Consider the following 23,391-nt stretch of genomic DNA (forward strand, 5'->3'; position numbering starts at 1 on the left):
TTTCACTCATATTACCTCATGTTTCTGATTAAGATTATATTAAAAATAGAGGTAGTGTAAAGAACTTGAGTGGACTTTGGACATCTTATTTCGTATCATAGAAGCTTCTAATTTCCATTTTTCCTCCTCCTCCTGAAAATTGTCAAGATTGTTGAGCATTTAATAGTGTTCTCAATTAAACACATATTCTGCCCGTTATGTGCAATGTGAAAATGCTTACTCAAACAAATGATTTAAAGGTTTTATTCTTGGTCTTTACAGTTTGCCAGCTGCTTGTAAACTGAGAAGATTAATTTTATTACATAGAGGAATACCATTAGGGAGGGAATAGCACTTAGCAAATGTATTGGAACCTCACTAGAATACTTCAGTTTATTGTGAAATTCAGTTTTTGTTAAAAAGTGGGTTTGTCTTGAATTTGTTAAATGGAGTTTGGTTTCTCAAGTAACAATAAAAGTGTGTATTATAGTGTGATGTGAGATATTGATTCTTAGTATTTTGATGGTGAAGTTGCAGTGCATAGTAAAACATTACTAAATCAGCTTAATTAAGGGGGAATACTAGTTGGGAATATAGGATATTTATTAAGAAATGAATTTTATTTTTTACTTTGTCATGCAGGGTAGAACAGACTAAAGACCAGGAAAGAGTTTTCAGACTTAATTTAATGAGTAGATAAAGTTTATTTGACAGATACCACAAGGACAGTGCTAAAACTGTGGATTCTTAGCAGGTTAAATATGTTCTGATTTATAGATGGCCATCTAGCTTTTATTAAGCACCTACTATATGTCAGGCAAGAATTGGGAAGACAAAAGAAGAGCAAAATATAGCCCCTGCTTTCAAGGAGCTCACGGTCTAATGGAGATATAGTGTGCAAATAATTATATATTGTTTTGTTAGGTCAAATTATGAGTTCTGAAATAGTGGAGTTTGAATTAAAAAACTGAATAGCTATTCTGGGGAGTAATACTTGACTGCCATTGGGAAAATGTTTTATTTATTCAATTCAAAAAGTATTTATTGAATGTCTTCCCTGTGTATAATTAAGTATTATTGGGTGGGGTGGATATACAAAGAAAGTAGCTAGTCTTTACTGTTGAGGATTGAGGAGATTATACATTTGACTTTTAACAAAATAAGGCCATGTTAGTGTAATGAGTACCACAGTGAGAATTTTATACAAGTACTGTTGTAGTTTAGAAGAGAAAAAGAAGTAGTGTGAGCTGCAGTGGCCCAGAAGCCACTGGAAGGGGCCCTGGAGGTCCTTTGTCTAAACCTCATATTTTACAGGTGAGGAAAATGAGGCCCATTTAGGTCAAATGACTTTCCCAAGATAATAAGTTGTGAAGTGACGATTTGAATTCAGGTCCCATGGCTCCCAAATTTAGTGTTCTTTTCATTGCACCCATGAATAATCTGGAAAAGCTTAATGGATAAGTTGAAGTATTTGAATTTTGGTTGAATAGATTGGGTACATATTTTAGGGGTACTTGAATACAAATTAGAGGAGTTTTTTTTTTAATCATCTATGGGCACTGGAGAACCAATGAAAGTTTTTGAGTAGGATAGTAGCATGGTGAAAGTGGTGCTAATTTGGAAAAATCTGGTAATGGTGTTCAGAATAGTTTAGAAGGGAGAAAGACAGGAGGGAGAGACAATTTAGGGAAGCTGTTGCTATGTAGTCTATGTGTACAGTTACAAAGGCTTGTACTAGGTTAGTCTGGTAATTGGGAAAGAAAACGATTGGGAAAGGCGTTTTGGAGTAAGAATCAATAGGACTCATTGGCTATGGTAGTGAAAAAAAGGGATGAGGTAAAGAAAACTTAGAGATTAAAAAAAGGAAGAAAAGCCTCTGAGGGATGGGGAGGATAGGGAGTAGTATCATAAATAAGGACATATAAAAGTGAAGCATTTGTAAAGGTGGGTTTGAAAGAGGCAGGTTTGATGAAGGGTATTTTGATTACCTTGAATTTTGAGTGATGTGCATGCTTTTAATCATTTTATTTTTCTTTCTCCTAAGGTAGTAGAAGGAACACCTCTTTATGATGGAAGAAGATTAAAATATAGATTAAACGGTAATTTTTTTGAATTAATACAGTTGTAACTTAGAGGCCTCTAGTGATATGGCACATGAAATGTTTTATATAAAATATGTATGTACTTCTAGAGTTTAAACAATTTACTCACATGATACCTCAAATTAGGTACTTCTAGAATTGTATTAATTGTTTTTTGGATGCAGTGTTTATTTTCATCAGAACATAATTAACAAATTATATCTTTGTAGTCCAGAAAGGTTATTAGCTTTCTCTCATCTTCCCTGGGTTCTTGGTTTTGCTAGTATGGGCGTGGATGCAAACTATACCTTCTCCTTAGTAAATGAGCTTCATGACTTTCTTTGGCCAAAAAAATTCATTGTTTCATGGCATTTTTTTGGTGATAAACCTTTTCCACATTTAGTTTGGCTGAAGAATGTGATCGGATTTATCCTTGGAGCCTTTCCAGACTGATGGGCCTTCCAGGACCTGTTGTCTGTCATTGCTTCCAAAAACCCAGGGCAACTCAGTCCATAATCAGTAATGAGATTGGGATGTTATACCTACATATTAATTGTCATGATATCCCAGTTATAAATGATTTCTCCTTCAGATTCTTTATAACACTGTTTTCTGTTGTGCTTTTTTCCTGACTTTTAGTAATTTGTGTATATGAGTGATTATCTGCTGCCCTGTCTGTAATACCTGGTAAACCCTCTTTGAGGGAAGCAGTTATGCTTTTGATATTTATGGCATCTGCCACTAGTATGTTCAATAAACATAGTTGGATTATAGGATGATAGCTTGGGAGCTGAAAGGTACCTAAGAGGTTATCTAATTCAGCATTATATTATAGGGAAGCAAACTGTAATTTGCCTAAGGTCATTCAGGTAATAAGTATGATGGCCAGGATTTGGACCCAGGACCTCTGACTGCACATATATAATACCGTTAGTGGGCTCTTAAATTTTCAGGTTCACTTCAAAAAATGTAAGCAATTATACCATGTAAATGAATGGGAAAGTCTTGCTGAAACTAAGTAGTGGTTTGGGTCTTCTGGTTTACAGAAATTTCTGGATGTTGGATGAGTAACTTAAGTCCAACTATAGTTTTGGTTAATAGACATTCATACCTTTTATTTATATATATGTATATATATGTATATAGACAGTACAATATTTATATGTATATTTATGTGTCTGTATATAACACACACACGTATATATATATTTATATTTGTTCCCATCCTTTTTTCTCTTAGACCATAGTACTTTTCCCCCTGCTTGATAATTATATTGTATAAATGTAGTTCTCATTAGTCTCTCCTGCTTATTTTAGTATATTTTATAAACTTTTAAAAAGATAATTCATAATCACTCATTCAGCTAATCTTTATTAAGCATCTGCTATGTACATATGAACAAATACAAAAAAGAAATGTAATAGGAGCTTTTGCTGTCTAAGAACTTAGAGTCCAGTATTTTTATTTTTATAGTTCTTGGGATAATGGTAGGGTACTCAGAACTGGATTTAATCTCATTGGGATTCTGTCTTCACTGCAAGACTGCCTGCCTGTTTTTGGAAATTTGTTAAATTGCATTGTTTTAGGTTTTGCTACCAGATCTCTTGACATAAGCATTTTAGAGTTTTCTCTCTGAGTGCCAATTTATATTTTTCTAAGAAACTTTATTTTTTCTTTATTCTTATAAGAGCTGTTATTCTCAAAGGTTGAGCAGAGTTGGAGACCTGAGAAACATATTACATTAGATTAATACTTAACTTTCTTTTCTTTGCCTCTTTAGTGAGTAAAATACCTGCTCATAGGATTATATTTAGAATGAATGATAAAGAATTTGGCAAACAATTCTATGTATATTTAATTTTGAATAAAATACTTATTTTTAACCCACACAGAAGTTAGGAAAGAGAATTATCTATGTTATACCTATCACTTTATCAAGTACAATATGTAATAAAGATTGGGCAAAGCATAACAATTAAGAGTTAAAAAGTTTACCTTATTTTACCTAAACCCCATTTGAAAAAAAATCTAGATTTTAAAAATGGAAACAGTAAAGATGATTCTTGACTTGCTTTCACAGAAGAATTCTTTATAAAAGAAGTTACCATAAAATTCCATTAAAATATTAACCCTCCTTCCCCACAGTTGATTTCACCTTAATTATATGTCAGGCACTGTGCTCAGCTCTGGGCATAAAAATACAAAAGAGAAACAATCCCTGTCCTTAAGGAGCTTATATTCTAATAGGGGAGATAACACAAAAAGCCATTAGACTAGGAAAGGGTAAAATCACAGAGATGATGAATGGATCTATGGGGTAGCCAAATTATATACCCTTTCTAGAAGCAATGGTTGTATTGATTTGATTGCTTTTCCCGGAGCAAGAGTAGAAAGAAGGGGTTAGAGTGGTGGGAAATGTGTCAGGCAGTATGGTAGGATGATGGTGGGGTTAACTAGCTGGGGTGGACTAGATGTAGTGAGGTGTTCATCACAGTAAACAAGATTCAAGGTATTCATGTCTGTATTATGGTTTTGGGAACTTGGCTTCTAGAACCTTACAGAAACTTCTGTTATGCTTCTGATGAACTCGGTGATTTTGCTCTGAGAAGTAGCAACTCAGTCTGAAGATTAAATGATCATTTCAGATTTTGAAGGTTTTAGATATCTACTGATAATTTTATTAATTTGGTTCTTATTTGTCCTCCTAAAAGAGCAAATTACTCCCAGCTTTCCAGGATAGTTGATAGCGTGAATATTCTTAAGTGTTCTCAGATAAGCATCATTACATGGTTTTTGTATGCTCGTAAAGTCTTGACTAACTATATTTAGTTTATATATATATATATATATATATATATATAGTGAAGACCAAGAGTTTTTAAAATCTTCATTATTGTAACAATTTAAGTAATTTTTGTCTCATTTAATTAACTGCCTACTGTTTTTCTTTTTAAAGGATTCTATGCTTTTATTCTGACATCTGTAATCATTGGAATATCTCTGTACTGGGGGATAGAGCTCTGTTATGTGTATGATCACTTCCTTCAGTTTGCAGTTGCGGCTACGGTTTTTTCTGTAGCCTTGAGCATTTATCTCTATGTCCGGTCCTTGAAAGCATCCAAAGAGGAGCTATCTCCAGGAAAATCAGGTAAGTGTGCTTTAATTTTTTTTAATATGGCTTCATGTAGAATTTTGTAAACTCTATTACCTGATGTAAGTACTAATTTTCAGACATTTAGGGTGTTGGGCTTTTTTGAAATGCAAAGATGGGAAAGAAATTTTAAGAAAAAAATAGAAATATTAACTCTTTAATTGTTTGATACTTTTTCTCCTTCCTTCCTCCCAGCTTAGAGTTAATGCCATTGCACTATTTTTAATAGCTTGCTTATAGGGTCCTAAGATTTAGACAGGTTGTCACAGATCGTTTGATCTAATTCCTTCATGTTACAGATAAGGAAATGGAGGCTTAAAATGGCTGACTTGTCTAGGATTATACCAAGTACAAGGTTGGAATTTAGACCCAGGTATTCAGATTCCAAGCATACTTTCTGTTATACTAATTATGCACTCTTGGCTAATAAGCATTGTAATTTATGAATAATTTTGTTTGAAATCCTGAGTTGGTGAATAATTTTATTTTTTTTTAAATTTCAAGTACACAGTGCTGAAAATTTCAAGTTTCATGATTGGGGCTGAAATAATTTTTGAAAAATACTTTTTCTTTTGCAGGAAATATTGTCTATGATTTCTTTATTGGCCGTGAATTAAATCCACGAATTGGACATTTTGACCTCAAATATTTCTGTGAATTGCGTCCAGGATTGATTGGTTGGGTTAGTCCTTTCTTAAAATAGTAATATAGATGATCAGGTTCTGTGTTAAGGTTAAAAAAAAACCCAAAAAACTAAATAGCTGATGCTTTATTTTTAACCGTAATTGTAAATTTTCCCTAGTCATGCAGAATTAGATGATTGATGTTAACAGGTTACACATAGAAACCAGTAGTTTAAGATACTCTGCTCTTCGGGTGTGTACATCTGTTTGAGTAGGAGATTTTAAATTTTCTTTCTTTATGCTTTTTATTACCCTCATTTTCATTTAAATATAAAAGTCTTATAAGAAAGTTCTCCTTTGATGCTTCATCATGGCATGGTGATGACTGTGGTTTCCTGAGAGCTGTGCCTATGGAAGCTAAGCTGTGCCAGGCCCTAGCAGATTGTAAAGGTTCAGGAATGAACTCTGCAATGCACCAGTTTGGTTATCTGAAGACCAACCTATTAAAATTTGGGAAAGTCCACCATTGTGTTGGTCACAGGGTGATGTGGGAACAGCAATTTGCAACGACTATCTACCAAGTCAGAGGAGTCGTGATCTGCATGGTGTGTGGAGGAATCATACCAAGTTTCAGATCCTTTAAGTGAGAGTAGAACTTTTTTACCCCTTTATCTGGATTCATTTATACTTTTTTTTATATTTCTTTTTTTAGGTTGTTATTAATTTAATAATGCTTTTGGCAGAGATGAAAGTCCAACAGCGTGAAACCCCATCTTTAGCAATGATATTGGTTAATAGTTTCCAGCTTTTATATGTGGTGGATGCACTTTGGAATGAGGTAATTATTCCCAATATGAGAGAGTTTAAGAATATGTTAATGTTTCTGAATATAACTAATATTATCTGTGGTATATTTTTAAGGTCTGTTGATGTGGGCTTCTCTGATGTTTACTCTTGCTCTCCCAACCTACTGTTACTGTTCTGGGTTCATTCATTAATCCATTTGCTGTCAGCATCAGTCTTCTAGTTGCCAGGAAGCCTTTCCAACCTAGATGGTCTGCTTGTATACATTTCTATGCAGTTTCTGACTCTACACAGCCATATATTTTATTTTACTCTCTCATCATTTATATTCTGAAATTTCACTTAGATTCCCTGTTTTGTTATAGTGCTTTTGGGAGATACAGAAGAAATATCAGACATGGTTTTTGCCTTCAAGTAATTTACAGTTTGGTAGGGCAGAGTAAGTTAACCAGAATGAAATAGCGTGGCATGCTGGTAAGAAAGTGGCATATAGCATCACTCTTTGTCCTGCTCTTCACAGTGAGCTGATTTCATTCCATCCTTCGCGTCTCTTTGGAAACAGTATCATAATAATGCTTGGGTTTCTTAGGAATTTTCATGTTAGGTGTGTATTGTTGATGTTCACTAATTGCTACAGTTGATTTGTGGATGAATGTGTGCAGGGAGTGAGTAGTTTTCCAAGGAACCGTAGGAAAATTCTTACATGAGCTTCTCTTTAAATAAGGAATGTTTTAATTCTTCAATAGCTGAGACAAGCCTAGAAGCAGATAAAACAAGAACAAAAGCCTAAGAATTAAATTTTAGGGGTTTTGAAAACCACTTTTCTTCTTATATCTAGTTCTTCCTAACATTGTCCAAGGTGGAGTGCAGGGAATAGAGAGCTAGAAATAGGGAATGATGACGTAAGGGCATCTTGAAAGAGGATACAGATAGTCATAATTGATGCAGGAAAAGTTGGTCAAGCTGTGTGGAAGGGACAGTGCGTTATGATAGTAAAAATTAGTTAATTTTTATCTTGGAGACTAGCATACAAAATAGCAGTTAACAGTATGATATATAACATAATTTGGAATGTAATTGAAAAGCTTCATAAAATACTTTTGAAGTTCAGAGGAGAGAGATATTAGTGAGATCTTGAGTTAGGAGAGGCTTTATGGATGCAGGGGGAAGATACAGGAAGGTATTTTATATGAAAGGAATAATGTGACCAATAATGTGAAATAACCTAACTAGAAGGGTTATCTAGCACTTGTGATTATTCTGGTTAATGATGAATTTATGGGCCTTTTATTTTGTTAAAAAAAAAAGTCCCAGACTGCTTTGACGTTGAGACAGCCAATGCAATAGTGAAAACTCATAGGCAATAATGCCCGTTAGTTTTTCTACTATTATTTATAAGACTCTGAAATGGGGATAAAGAAGGAGACAGATTCTGTTTGAAAGGCCCTAGTTTCTCTACCTTTGAGCTGGTGTTGGGGCACTGTTTCCCTTACCCTTCTTAGATCCAAGTAGTTGAAATTCTCCATCGCTACATTAACATACCTTCAAACCACATTTGAGATCTTTCCCTGAGAGCATGCTGGTCTAGGTCTTCCTTAGAACTTCCAGGTATTTTTTTGTATGCTGCCACCACATAATGCTTCCACTTCTCTCTCTGTTGATTCTCATCTAGATGCTTTCCACCATGTTTCTCCTTTTGGTTTCCTAAATTTCTCAAATGAATATATCTTCTTTTTTTGGTTTGTTTCTTGTTTTTTGTTTTTGTTTTTAGGCATTTGGGGTCAAGTGACTTGCCCAGGGTCACAGAGCTAGTTAAGTGTCAAGTGTTTAGTCTGAGGTCAGATTTGAATTCAGGTCCTCCTGACTTCAGGGCCGGTGCTCTATCCACTGCGCCACCTAGCTGCCTGCCCCAATATATCTTCTTGACATATAGTACATTTCCTTTCTCTCCCCTTTACCTGTTCTTTTTTTTTTTTTGAATAAAGTTCATAGGATCATGAGTCAAGAACTGGAATGGACCTTAGCTGTTATCTATTCCATCCCCCACATTTTAGAGATGAATATACCTGAGGCCCAGGAAAGTGATGGATTATGCAAGGTCATTTAGTTTCAGAGTTAGGATTTCCATCCAGGTCCATTGACTCCAGAGACAACGTTCTTTATACTTCTTTAGGTTTGAACTAAATGGAAGGAAGGGAATAGAATAAACATTTATTAAGTGTGCCTGCTATGTGCCAGGCACTGTGCTAAGCACTTTACAAATATGTCATTTGATTCTCACAACAAAGAGGTGGGTGCTGTTATCATCCCTGTTTTATAGTTGAGGAAACCGAGGCAGATAGAAATTAAGTGACTTGCCCAGGGTCACACAGCCAATAAGTGCCTGAGACGGCACTTAAACTTGGGTCTTCCAGACTCCAAGCCCAATACTTTATTCACTGTGTCAGCAGCTGAGGCTGCTGAGGACTCTTCAATTCCATGATTCTGGGTAATGTGTAGGTAGGACTATTAGCTCCTGTACTAAGAGCTAATATACTGTAGGAGCTGTATATTTCCTGTGTTCTTGTTTCTGCTTTTTCTGTTTCCTCCTTAGCTGTTAGGCTGTGAACTGTCATCTCTTTGAGTGAAGAAGCTAGTTGGTGCAATGGAACACTGGCCTGGAGTCAGGAGGATTCTGAGTTCAAATTTGCTGTCAGATAACTCACTACTGTGTGACCCTGGGCAAATCACTCAACAATATTTGCCTTGAGTTCCTCATCTGTAAAATGGGGATGATAATAATAGTAACTACCTCTCAGAATTGTTGTGAGAATAAAATGAGATGATATTTATAATGCACTCAGCACAGTTTCTGGCACATAATAGGTGCTTAACAAATGCTTATTTCCTGATGATCATATCGATACGTGAGAAGACATGTATAAAACAAAGGTCCTGACTTGAATCTCTGGGTGGGGAGGGAGACAGGATTAAAAGATTGTTAAAAATTATTTATAAAAGAGGATTATAGGCTCTGAATAATGATTTGTGGGGCTCTCAGTTTAAGTTCACAGCTTTAGCGTAAGGACTTCGTGACATCTTTTTTGCCTCTTTCTTGATTCTTGCTCATTTCAGGTAATTGAAGTCATATGACAAGTCACTGTAATTTTTAAAATCGAGTTAAATATGACTCCTCAACTGACAGAATTTAATGTTTACTCATAAGTTGATATAATTCACCTGAACACTGTCATCATATTAATTTTATTAGAGCTTAATTGTCAGTCCTTTTCAAGGGTGAATTTTTGTTTCATTATGTCTTTTTTCCCTACTGTATTTTTAGGAGGCTTTGTTGACAACTATGGACATTATACATGATGGATTTGGGTTCATGTTAGCATTTGGAGATTTGGTGTGGGTGCCATTTGTCTATAGCCTACAAGCCTTTTATTTAGTCAGTCATCCTAATGAAGTTTCTTGGCTTTTTGCATCCGTTATTATTGCTTTAAAATGTAAGTCATAATTTTACTTGTTCAGTGTTAATTATTATGTATAGAATTTATTATGCCATATTTGTCTGTTCATTTGTCAATTATTGAAAATTCCCATTAGTTCAAGGCAGAAATGACACTTGCCTTCAGGGAAGGTAGGTATTTCATATTTGGACCATTAGCAGCTTTTCCGCAAGTGCTTTTGAGAAGTATATTAATAACAGTTCAGCATTCAGTAGCAAGTACTTTTTTTTTTTAAAACACCTGCTATATGCAGACTGTAGGAGATTCAAGCTCTCTGCCCTCAGGTTTATAATCTAGTAAGGAAGTTAAGACATGTGCATAAATGCCTTTAATACAAGTGCAGGGTTGTATGTTAAAAATGCTGTAAGTCAAAGGAAGAAGAGATCACTCGGTGTCGAGGGGGAGAGGGACAATCAGAGAAGATTTATAGAAAGTTAGCATTTATATTGGACCTTGAAATATGGAATTCATTAGTTAGGATTGGGGCTAAAGAGATACTCAGTAGAGAGATAGCCTGGCATAGCAGTTAGAGAGCTGAACTTGGAATTAGGAAGACCAGTGTTCATATCTTGGTTCCAAAGCTTTCAAAGCACTTTACAAATGCATTATTTGAGCCTTACAATCCCGAAGGCAGGGATTAACAATTTGTTCCTGTTAGTCTTTATTTTACAGATGAGGAAACACTCAGGATAAATTATTTGCCCATGATCACATAGTTAATAAGTGCTGAAGGTATAATATGAACCCCCGTCTTAACTGATTCTAAGTCCAAAGTTCCAACCCTATACATTTGCCACACCTCTAATCTTCAGTTTCCTCACCTAAAAATGGGGTTAATAAATAATACCTACCTTGTGAGACTCTAATGAGATAATATATAGAAGTTCTTTGCAAACCTAAAAGTACTATTTAAAAGTACCAGTTGCTAATAATTATAATATTGTCATCTTTTCAGGCAAAGGGCACAGTGTGAGTAAGATGGTTGTAAAGTATATGTGCATTTAGGGACTATAGGGAAATGTCCAGCCCTAGATTATCTACAGGTTGATTATTCAGGCAGACTAACAATGATGTTTTACAGTTTACAACACTACATGTGTACACTACATAAATACTAGTTTTTATTATCCCATTATCCTGTTATGTATGAGATGAATTAAAATTAAAATTTGATACTTTGTTTTTATTTACATTCTGTTGCATTGTTTGATGCCTCTTCTCCAATTAGATTGTTTTTATCTTGAGGGTAGGGACAGTATGTTACTATTGTACTCCCTCTTGTTCAGAATAGCAAGCATTTAATAAATGTCATATTGAGTTAGTCTGGCTCATTAGTGGGTTTCACTTACTTTTGTCAACCCTGCATAATTTTACCAAAAATAGGAGAGGGAAATTATTTCTACTGCTTAAAAATATATTGAATATTAGTAATGTAAGAACAGCTAGCTTAAAATGACCTTTTATTATGGATTTATTCAAGCCTGAATGTTGAATCAGCATTAATAAATTCATGACATAATAGCTTTAAAACTAACTGATCCTTAGAAGTGGGGGGAAAAACATATTTTGGTCATACTGAAAACTTGATCAAATGATTGAGGCTATGTATTGGAATTTGGATACCATAATCTTAATTGTAGAATGGAATTTCATTACAGTCCTTGTCCTTCTTTGATCCCAAGGGTTTAAGTATTGACATAACTAAGGGAATATGGCAATAGTAAATTTTTTTGAACTTTGAATTTGAATTTTGAAAGCTATTTGAGTTTGTTAAAAATTTATTAAATGAGAATTTTTTTTAATTTTAGTTTCAGGATATACAGTATTTCGTTGTGCAAACTCTCAGAAAAATGCATTTCGGAAAAATCCCGATGATCCTAATTTGGCACGTAAGTATTGATTATGTAAAAAATTATTTTTATGTACTAAAATTACATGTGCTTATATACTTGATTATATGAAATGTGTATTTCTTTACACACAGATCTGAAAATTATTCATACTTCAAGTGGAAAGAATCTTCTAGTGTCTGGTTGGTGGGGTTTTGTTCGACATCCTAACTACTTGGGTGATCTCATTATGGCTCTGTCTTGGTCTCTACCATGTGGTAAGATCTGATATTTAACTACTTGTAATGAGAGTGTTAAATTTAGTATTTTCCCAGCCTGAATGAAAGATCTATAGATTCTATTCTTAAATGGGCATGTGAATTTGAATCCAGTGTGATTGCATTTCATTTTTGCCTGGAAGGGTTGCAGATATCTCAGACTGTTTCTGCTTTGCTTTTAGGAAGAAAATAGATGTGTTGATATCTAGCACACTTTCGATGAGTGAAATTTCCATAACTGAAGCTTATTTACCTTTAAAGTCCTGGAATATTTTTAGAAATTTCACTGTTTTGGAGGGGTTGAAAAATTTTCTAAAATGTATTAAATAACTTTTCTGGTTGACTTGGTCATCATTAAGAACTAGTTATACTCATTGTAACAGTGATACACTTAGGGACTGTTGAAGTACATGGTTTCTTTTTGCTATTGTGGTCCTTAATTGCTTTCCAACAAGGGCCCCTTCTAATCTTAACTGACTTCTGCCAGGGAAACCAGATAGCCAAGAGTGTCTTAATTTTATCCACAGTATTCAGTAGGCTCTGACTTAAAGGCTTTGTGGTTGGAGGGTGGGGAGACTCCTGAGTTCTAAATGTTGGAGGTATTTTCTGGATATATGGATTTTAATTGTAGTGTGCAATGTGGCTGCTACCAGGTAACAGTTTCTAATCTTCTGCTGTTGGTATTGATTCACTGATCCGGCAAATAAGCTAGCACAAATGTAGCTGTTTTTTGTTGGAGAAAATTGTATATTCTGTTAGGAAAGTGGAAGTTAAGGGAGTGATTTTAAAGCAACTTTTTTTTTTTATTTTAAAATTTATTTACTTTTAACATTTGGTTTAAGAAATTTTTTTGAGTTTCTAATTCTATTTTTCCTTCTCATCCCTTCCCCACTCGTTGTGAAGGCAAGAAATGTGATATCAATTATACATATGTGAAGTCATGCAAAACATTTCCATACTAGTCATGTTGCAAAAAAAAAAAAAAAAGTGAAAAAATTATGCTTCAATCTGCCTTCAGACTTCATCAGTTCTTTCTCTGAAGGTGGATAGCATTTTTCATCATAAGTCCCTTGGAATTGTCTTTGATCATTGGTGTTATTTAGTTGTGTTCATGATCCTATGGACCATAGCAAGCCAATACTTTCCACGTGGTTTTCTTAGCAAAGGTACGGTAGTGGTTTGCCATTTCCTTCTCCTCTCTGTGGATTAAAGCAAACAGAGACTATGTGTCTAAGGTCAAACAGCTAGTATTTGTGTGAGGCCAGATTTGAACTCAGGTCTTCCCCCCCCCCCCCCCCCCCGCTTCAGAGGTAGCTCTCTACTGAGCTTTCTGGCTGCTCCATTTGATCATTGTATAATGTTCTTCTGGTTCTGATCACTTCATTTTGCATCAGTAAGTTTATTTCTTCCTAGGTTTTCCAAAACTATCCTGCTTGTTATTTCTTATAGCACAGTAGTATTCCATCACAGTCATATACCACAGTTTGTTCAGCCATATCCCAAATGATGGACATCCCCTCAATTTTCAATTCTTTGCCACCACAAAAAGAGCTGCTATAAATATTTTTGTACATGTAGATCATTTTCCTTTGATCTCTTTGGGATACAGACCTAGTAATGGTATTGTTGGGTTGAAGGGTATGTACAGTTTTGTAGCCTTTTGGGCATATTTCCCTCCAAATTGCCCTCCATAGTGCTTGGATCAGTTTACAACTTCATCAGTAGTCAAAGCAGCTCTTTCAAAAGTATTTATTAGCTGCGAACATTTTTACTGGCATCTACCTATTCTTATCATTCATATTACGTCCTATAGAGAGCCCCATAATGATTTGGTGTTTTAATTTTCTACTGAGGACGGAATAAGAGGAGATTGACTAAAGATATGGAAGAACAATCTCTTGGTATTAAGGATTGTTAATTAGTAGAATAGGCTATTTAGATGTGGTAGAATCTTTTATTTTGAAGATCCTTATATTAAGATGTGATGTCTGGTTTATTATGTCTCAGTTCAAAACTGTCATACCAGGGGGGACTCAAGTAAATTATTTAGTTTTGTACTTTTCTCCCTTATAAGAGAATATCATGTAAACTATGTTTAATTTCGTACATTAGTGTAGGAAAAGTGCACTGGATTTGAGGTTAGAGGACTTTGGTTCAAATTCCTACTTTGCCCCCTTTGTCTCCTTCTGTCTGAGTTAGACAAAATAGATGATTTTTAGTGTCCCTTCCAGTCCTATGATCCTGTAATTTACTTTTTTCTTTTCCCTAATAAGGATTCCAAAACTTAGGATGAATTTTTTGAAAGAATTTTGGGAGGGGCAAGGGTTTGGAGATTAGATGTAAATAATGTCAGGGTCAAGATGATGGAAGTAGAGGGAGCATTTTTATCTAGCTCACCTAGCACACCTATTCCACAATGACCTAGAAAATGCACCAACTTGAATTCTGATTGGGAAAGCCAAGAAAATTCACATTGAGTCATTTTTCAAGCCTAGGGCAGCTTAGGGAGACAGGTCTGTAAATACTGAGTTTAGTAGGGGTGGGGAACCTGCAGCCTTTAGGCCACAAGTTCCCCAGCCCTGGGTTAGGGGCTGGCCAGGAAGGCACACTTTGCCAAGCAGCAATGACTTAGTTCTAGCTTTTAGTCCAGTGTATAAGCTCCAAACCAAAGGGGAGCCCAGAGTTCAAGTTTCTGTGAACCTGTGTAACCTCCCAGTTGGCTAATCATGACAAAGTCTAGCTGTAGTACATTGAAATTCTCAGCCACATTAAAGTCTCCAGACTCAAACCTGGGTCAGAAACTTGTGGAAATCAGATAAAGAGTAGTGAATAGATCTCTCCCTGGATCATGCTGCTGTAGAAGCAGCAAAAGGATGTCAAAGGACAGAAGTACAGGTCATTTTCTCCCTTTATGCTCACTAACAAAGTCCAAAGTCAAGAAGTAGGCTGGAAGAATGAGCAAATTTAAAAAAAAAAGAATCCCACCATAAAGAGCTGCTATGGTGACAAAGAATGATGTGAAAACATCTACAAGCAAGTCTCAAAGGAAAAAAAAATATTTCAAAAGCCAAATGAGCGCTACAGAAGAAAGATATGAAAAGAGAAAATTAACAACTTGGAAAAAGAGGTATAAAACCTTATTAAAGAAAAGAACTTGGGGTGGAGCCAAGATGGCAGAGTAAAGGCAAGGACTCACATGAGCTCTCCCCCAAACCTCTCCAAGTACCTTTGAAAAATGACTCTAAACAAATTCTACAGCAGCAGAACCCACAAAAAGACAGTGAAACAAATTTCCAGTCCAAGACAACTTGGAAGGTCAGTGGGAAAGGTCTGTCACACCTGGGTGAGAGTGGAGCTCATTCCAGCACAGGCCACATCAGCACAGCCCCGGCCACAGCAAACCAAGAGTAGGCCTTGGGAACCACTGAATCTGCAGTGGCTGTTTCTGGAGCTCTCAATCCATGGTAAGGGGATTGAGCAACTGGTCAGAAGGAGATTATGAAGGTCTTTTTGTTAGCACTGGGGCAGGACTTTATTGATTTGCTCATACTTGGATCTGGGTTGCAGTCCTGGGTAGTAGTCCCAGGGTGAGGAAAGCACTAGCACAGCAGAGTTGTGGTCACAGTGGAGTGGAGACCTTCCTCACGGTTCCAGGACATCAAAGAATGCTTGTGGTTGTTCACAGACCAGAGCATAGGCCAGAAGAGTAGTAAATACCTCTCCTTAGATCATAACACCTTGGAAGAACTGAAAACTTATAGGTACCTAGAAGTAACTCTGAAAACAGCTGCACAAAACCCCTGAAACTTGGGACAGTTTTCCTTCCACCCTGGAAGCAGAGCCCTAAGTTAAAGAACTAAAAGATAAGACTGGAAAAATGAGCAAACAATGGGAAAAAAAAAGCCAAAAACAAACTGACTATAGAAAGTTACTGTGGTGACAAGGAAGATCAAAACACACCCGTAGAAGACAGCATCAAAGCTCCTACATCCAAAGCCTCCAAGACAAATAAAAATTGGTCTCAGGCTATGGAAGCGCTCAAAAAGGATTTTGAAAATCAAGTAAGAGAAGTAGAGGAAAAATTGGGAAGAGAAATGAGAATGCTGGAAGAAAATCATGAAAAACAAGTCAACAGCTTGGTAAAGGGGACACAAAAAAATACTGAAGAAAATAACACCTTAAAAAACAGACTAGGCCAAATGGCAAAAGAGGTCCAAAAAGCCAGTGAGGAGAATGCCTTAAGAAGCAAAATTGGCCAAATGAAAAAGGAAGTCCAAAAGCTCACTGAAGAAAGTTAAGTCCTTAAAAATTAGAATGGAGCAAATGGAAGCTAGTGACTTTATAAGAAATCAAGAAATAATAAAACAAAACCAGAAGAATGAAGAAATAGAAAATGTGAAATCTCATTGGAAAAACAACTGACCTGGGAAAATAGATCCAGGAGAGATAATTTTAAGAATTATTGGACTACCTGAAAGCCATGGTCAGAAAAAGAGCCTAGATATCATCTTTCAAGAAATTATCAAAGAAAACTGCCCTGATATTCTAGAACCAGAGGGTAAAATAGAAATTGAAAGAATCCGCCAGTCACATCCTGAAAGAGATCACAAAATGAAAACTCCCATAGCCAAATTTCAGAGTTCCCAAGTCAAGGAGAAAATATTTCAAGCAACCAGAAAGAAACAATTCAAGTGTTGTGGAAACCCAATCAGGGTAACACAAAATATGGCAGCTTTTATGTCAAGGGACCGCAGGGCTTGGAATATGATATTCCAGAGGTCAAAGGAGCTCAGATTAAAACCAAGAATCACCTATCCAGCAAAACTGAATGTAATCAATGAATGGGGAAAAATTGACATTCACCAATGTAGAGGAATTTAGTGCTAAATAGAAAAATTGACTTTCAAATACAAGACTCAAGAGAAGCATAAAAAGATAAACAAGAAAAAGAAATCATAAAGGATGTATTAAAGTTAAACTGTTTATGTTTCTACATAGGAAGATGATATTTGTAACTCATAAGACCTTTCATTATTAGAGTAGATAGAAAGCACAGGTGTGAGTTGAATATGAAGGGATATCTGAAGAATATAATTAAGGGGTGAGAGTGGAATGTACTGAGAAAAAGAGAGAGGTAGAATGGGGTAAATTATCTCACATAAAAGAGGCAAGCAAAAGCTTTTACAGTGAATGGGAAAGCAGGGAGGTGAGAGGGAGTGAGTGAACCTTACTCTCAGCAGAATTGGCTCAAAGAGGGAATAACACACTCAGCTGGGTATAGAAATCTATCTTACTGTACATGAAAGTAAGGGGAAAAGGGATAAGGGAAAGGGGTGGTGGTGATAAAAGGGAGGGCAGATTGGGGGAGGGGTTAATCAGAAGCAAAACACTTGAGGAGGGACAGGGTGAAAGGAGAGACAGAATAGAATAAATGGGGGGAATAGGATGGAGAGAAATACACTTAGCAATAGTAAATGAAAAAGTTTTTGAAGCAAATTTTTCTGATAAAGGTTTCATTTCTCAAATATATAGAGAACTGAATCAAATTTATAGAACTGAAAGCTGTTTCTCAGCTGATAAATTACGAAAAAAAAAAATTTTTGTTGGATCTCAAAAGAAGAATGGAATGAGTGGGGAAGAGGAATGCACTGGGAACCAGGGATGGAAGGGGACAAATGGGGAAAATTATCTCATATAAATGGGGTGTGTCTATACAGTGGAGGAATAGGCATGTCCATGTGGAGCAGGCAACACTTGAACTACTCTCATCTGAACTGATTAGTGGATGGAAGAATACACATGTTCACAGTTGAGTAGAGAAGTTAATCTTCCCCAGTGGACATAGAGGAGTAAGAGGGGAGGGTAGGTTAAGGAGGGTAGTCAGAAACAAAACAGACTCTTAAAGAAGGATCAGGGATTTCAGATCATGATGCAATAAAAATTATAATTAAGAGCCATGGAAAGATAGACTAAAAATTAATTGGAAACTAAATAATCCTAAAGAATGAGTGGGTCATACAACAAATCATAGAAACAATCAATAACTTCATAGCTCAAGAAGGATTTTAAAAGTCAAATAAGGGAGATAGAAAAACTGAACAATTCATTTAAAAATACAGTTGACAAAATTGGAAAAAAAAAGTACACTGAAGAAGGATCGGCGTAAAGAGAAGGAAAAGTGTAAGATGATAGGATGAAGGGAAATACCCACTTAGCAAGTATAACTGGAATGGGATGAACTCACCCACAAAATAGAACACAATGAATTAGTCACTGGAAGCCAGAAACACATTCGAAACAGAAAGATACACAGAGTTAAAATAAGGGGTATGGTCTCAAAGCAAAAATAGGCCTAATTTAAAGAAATAAACAGGGAAACTACATTTTGTTTAAAAGTATCATAGACAATGAATTAATATCAATATTAAACATACGTACCAAATGGTGTAACATCTGAATTTTTAAAGGAAAAAATTAAATGAGTTATAGGAGGAAACTATAATAGTGGGGGGGCTTCAATTTAACCCTCTCAGACTTGGATAAATCTAATCATAAAATAAACAAGAAATTAAGCTGAATAGAATTTTAGAAAAGTTAGATATGCTGTAGATCTCTGGAGAGTGTTGAATGAGAATAGAATGGAGTATATGTATTTCTCAGCCATGTATGGAATCTTCACAAAAATTAAGCACGGGTTAGGGCACTAAAGCCACACCAAAAATGTAGAAAAGCAGAAATATTAAGTGCATCTTTCTCTGACCATAATGCAATAAAAATTGCATTCAACAAAGAGACTTTGAAGCGTAGAGTAAAAAAAAGTTCATTGAAAATTAACTTAAATTCTAAAGAATGGGTGAGTTAAGGAACAAACCATAGAAACAAGAATTTCATTCAAGATGATGACAGCAGTGAGACAACATACCAAAAAGTATGGGATGCTTTACAACAATAAAAAAGAAAGCAGATCAGCAAATTGCAACTAAAAAACTAGGAAACCAACAAATTAAAAACTCCACAATATAAACACCAAAATAGAATTCTGAAAATTAAAGAGATGAACAAGATTGAAAGAAAAAAAGTTGAAGTAATAAAATTAGGGAGCCAGTATTTTGAGAAAACTAATAAAATAAATAAGCCATAAATTTGACTAAAAGGAAGAAGATGGTGGAGTTTGCGGTCTCTCTCCAATTTTCATCCCTGAACAAACAAAAAATAGCGCCCTAGAACTGATCCTGGAATAGCAGAGCTAGCAGAAAGATGGGGTGGACCAGTCTTTTGATCCAGGAGACTTAGAGGATCAACAAATAAAGTCCATATCACTCAGTTAAAAGAGGAGCGCAGTCCAGGATAGAAAGCATCCCAGCAAGCTGGAGGCAGGCTCCACCTCAACAAACCAGTGGGAGATCCTGAGCCCCAGAGCAATGGAGCAGGCAGATGCCGACACCAGGACCTCCCTACGTGCTTTAGCAGAGCTGGGGGACTGGCAGGCTCCAGGTTGGAGAACTACCATGTGCACTGGCACAGCCCCTGGCCAGGCAGGTGTCCTCCAGCTGCTGAACCTTCCCTGCTTTAGTGCAGCCCCAGGGAAATGCAGAAAAATGCCATCTGGCCTTAGCACACACCAGACACCATTAGTAGGACCCCAGCTCAGCACCGGTAAGCTGCCAGACCCCTACATCCTCCAGCAATAGGCACCTGGGGCCCCAGGGCACAAAGCTAATGACCAGGCCTCTGAACCTGAGCAAAAGAAGCTTGGGACAGTGCAACCTGTGCCCCAGCAGGAGAGCTCAACTTTAAAAGCCATGAAATAGGCAAACAAAATGAGCAAAAAGCAAAAAAGAACACTGACCATAGAGAACTATTATGGTGACAGGGAAGATCAGAATGCAAACTCAGAAGAGGACAGCATTGTCAGTATACCCAAATCCAAAACCTCAAAAGGGAATATGAACTGATCTCAAGCCCAAAAAGATCTCTTGAAAGAGCTCAAGAAGGATTTTAAAAGTCAAATAAGAGAGGTAGATCAAAAATTGGGAAAAGAAATAAGAGGTATGCAGGAGAGAGAGTCAACAACTTTGAAAAGGAAGGAGAAAAATTGAATTGTAGATGGGCCATAAAACCCAGGCAACTCCTTCAGTGTCAAAACCACTGGGCACTATTTTTCTTGAGGGTTAGTCTCACTAGAGAGAACCTTTGCTTTGGGATATAAACATTTTGGACAGTTATGCCATAGTAAAAATCCCCAATTCAGATGCGTGATTCAGCAATTATCCTAGAAGGCCCTTCTAAAGAAGGGGGACCTTGCATGCACTAAGCTTCCATCAGAGACTGCAGGGATGAGATGTCAATATTCCAGCATAGTTCTCGACCCCCCAAGTAGTTATGACTTTCTCATTCAAAAGTCAGCAGGTCTCAAGTGGATGCTTCTGCTTTCTCATGCCCATATATCCATCCTAGCAAAACTGAGTACGCAGTGCCACATCTGCCCAGCAGCAGGCCAAGGGATCCTTTCCAGCCTTTACACATTTTTGTTGTTTTTGGCCTTTCATGAGTCCATTTGGGGTTTTCTTGGCAAAGATGCTGGAGTGGTTTGCCATTTCCTTCTCCCTAACCCATTTTACAGATGAGGAAATTAAGGCAGACAGGTTTAAGTGACTTGCCCAGAGTCATATATCTAGTGAATGTCTGAGGCTGAATTTGAACTCAGGTCTATCTGACTCCAGGCCCAGTGCTCTATCCATTGCACCACCTAGCTGTCCTCTTTACAATTAGTGACAGCTAACTTTCAGTGGCCATAACGGTGGTATGATGTCATAGGTACACAGGTCATTAAGTCAGTGGTTTGGCTGCTAGCAGGCTTGTAGCAATACCTAGCATCTATTCTCCAATCCTTGGAAATAGCTAAGTTAGATTTCATCATAGATGTGCCAGGAGTATGCTGGTAAATATTTAACAACCAGCTTTTTTGTGGGGGAGGGGGGTGATAGGGAGGAAATGTATGCACAACTCATTTTTAGGTTTAATCTGCATTATTAGCATTTTCTCCATCACTTTAAGTCTAGACAGTCAACAAAACAATAAATCAAGCCCTCATTTGTAACATTTGCCAATAAAAAAAATTGAATGTAGAAAACAATTCCTTAAAAAATACAATTGGCCAAATGGAAAAAAAAAATCCACTGAAGGAAATAGAACTGGCCAAAAGGAAAAGGAGGTACAAAAGCTAACTGAAGAAAACAGTTTATTAAAAAGTAGAATTGGGCAAGTGGAAGCTAATGGCTCCAAGACATCAAGAATCAAACAAAATTAAAAGAATGAAAAACTAGAAGAAAATGTAAAATACCTCATTGGAAAAACAACTGACCTGGAAAGATCCAGGAGAGATAATTTAAGAATTATTGGTTTACTTGAAAGCCATGATCAAAAAAAGCTTGGAGAACATCTTTCAAGAAATTATCAAAGAAAACTGTTCTAAGATCTTGGAACCAGAGGGTAAAATAGTCATTGAAAGAATCCACTGATCACCTTCTGAAAGAGATCCCAAAAAGAAAACTCCAAAGAATATCATAGCCAAATTCCAGAATTATCAGATCAAGGAGAAAATACCGCGAGCAGCCAGAAAGAAAGAACTTAAATATCATTTAACCAGAGTCAGGATTACTCAGGACTTACCAGCTTCTACATTAACGGATTGTAGGGCCTGGAAAATGATATTCCATAAGGCAAAGGAGCTTGGATTACAACCAAGAATCAACTGTCTAACAAAGGTAAGTATAATCTTTCAGGAGAAAAGATGGATATTCAGTAATATAGGGGATTTTCAATCATTCCTGGTTAAAAAACAAAAACAAAAAACAAAAAACCCCAGAAAATTTGATCTTCAAATACAAGGCTCAAGAGAAGCATAAAAAGAAATGGTAAGCAGATGAACTTACCTGGAAAGACTTCATGAACTGATACTGCGTGAAGTGAGCAGAACCAGGAGAACACTGTACACAGAAACAGCAACACTGTGCAATGACCAACTTTGTTAGACTTAGCTCTTCTGAGCAATGCAGTGATCTAAGACAGTTTCGAAAGACTCATGATAGATAATACTGTCCACATCCAGAGAAACAACTATGGAGTCTGAGTACAGATTGAAGCATACTATTTTCTCTTTCTTTTGTTGTTTTTTTTGTTTTTTCTTTGTCATGGTTTTTCCCTTTTGTTCTGATTCTTCTTTTCACAACATGACTAATGTGGAAGTATGTTTAATATGGTCATACATGTATAGCCTATATCCGATTGCATGCTGTCTTGGGGGGGGAAATTTAGAACTCAAAATCTTATAAAAGCAAATAATAATTTGAGAAATATTAATTGTTTCCAGGGAGGTTGAGCCAATATAATGAAAAGGGCAATACTACTCAATTAATTTGTTCCCTCTCATCCCAACATCTTGACTCTGCCCTCATTTAATTCTAATCTCCAAACCCTTCCCCCTACCAAAATTCTTTTGGAGTCCTTGTTGGGGCAGGGGAGGGAGGAGAGTAAATTACAGGATTATAGAATTTGATTGGAAGGGACCCTAAAATTAAATCAATGCTATACAAAGGACCCGACCTAGGAAAAGTAATGAAATTCATCTGGAGGAACAAAATAAGATTATAGAGTCATAATTTTCAAAACAGTTTGGTGCTAGGTACATAATGGAGCTGATCAGTGGAATAGATTTTGTGCATGATATACAGAAGCAAATGAGCACAGGAATCTAATGTTTGATAAACTCAAAGATCCCAGCTATTGGGGTAAAAACTCAGTATTTGACGAAAACTGTTGAGAAAACTGGAAAGTAATCTGCCAGAAACTTGGCTGTAAACCAACATCTCACACCATATACTAAGATAAGCTCCAAATGGATACATGATTTAGACATAGAGTGATATTATAAGCAAATTACAGTAGCATGTAAGAAATTACTTATCAAATATTTGGATAGGGAAAGAGTTCATGACCAAACGAGATGAAAAGTTTCACAGAAAGTTAAAATGGACAGTTTTGATTATATGATATTAATTTTTTCTTTTGCACAAAACAATTAATGCAGCTAAAAATGCAGGAAATCGTTGCATCAGGCTTCTTTGATAAAGTTTCATTTCTGAGATATAC

General features: G+C 36.2%; 1 protein-coding gene across 2 annotated transcripts in view; it reads left to right on the top strand.

Annotated features, from left to right (window-relative positions):
- LOC114050020 (lamin-B receptor-like) overlaps positions 1–23,391 on the top strand; it is a 44,207-nt gene that overhangs the window by 17,591 nt on the left and 3,225 nt on the right. For both annotated transcript variants that reach the window (XM_027871540.1, XM_027871541.1), the window contains 7 exons: positions 2,024–2,078; positions 5,018–5,209; positions 5,791–5,894; positions 6,548–6,673; positions 9,962–10,130; positions 11,942–12,022; positions 12,118–12,240. In XM_027871540.1, coding sequence (XP_027727341.1) covers positions 2,024–2,078; positions 5,018–5,209; positions 5,791–5,894; positions 6,548–6,673; positions 9,962–10,130; positions 11,942–12,022; positions 12,118–12,240 — 850 coding nt within the window. The remainder of the gene's footprint in view (positions 1–2,023; positions 2,079–5,017; positions 5,210–5,790; positions 5,895–6,547; positions 6,674–9,961; positions 10,131–11,941; positions 12,023–12,117; positions 12,241–23,391) is intronic.

This window comes from Vombatus ursinus, unplaced genomic scaffold, assembly GCF_900497805.2.
Source record: "Vombatus ursinus unplaced genomic scaffold, bare-nosed wombat genome assembly UNPS02014798.1, whole genome shotgun sequence".
Taxonomy (NCBI): Eukaryota; Metazoa; Chordata; class Mammalia; order Diprotodontia; family Vombatidae; genus Vombatus; species Vombatus ursinus.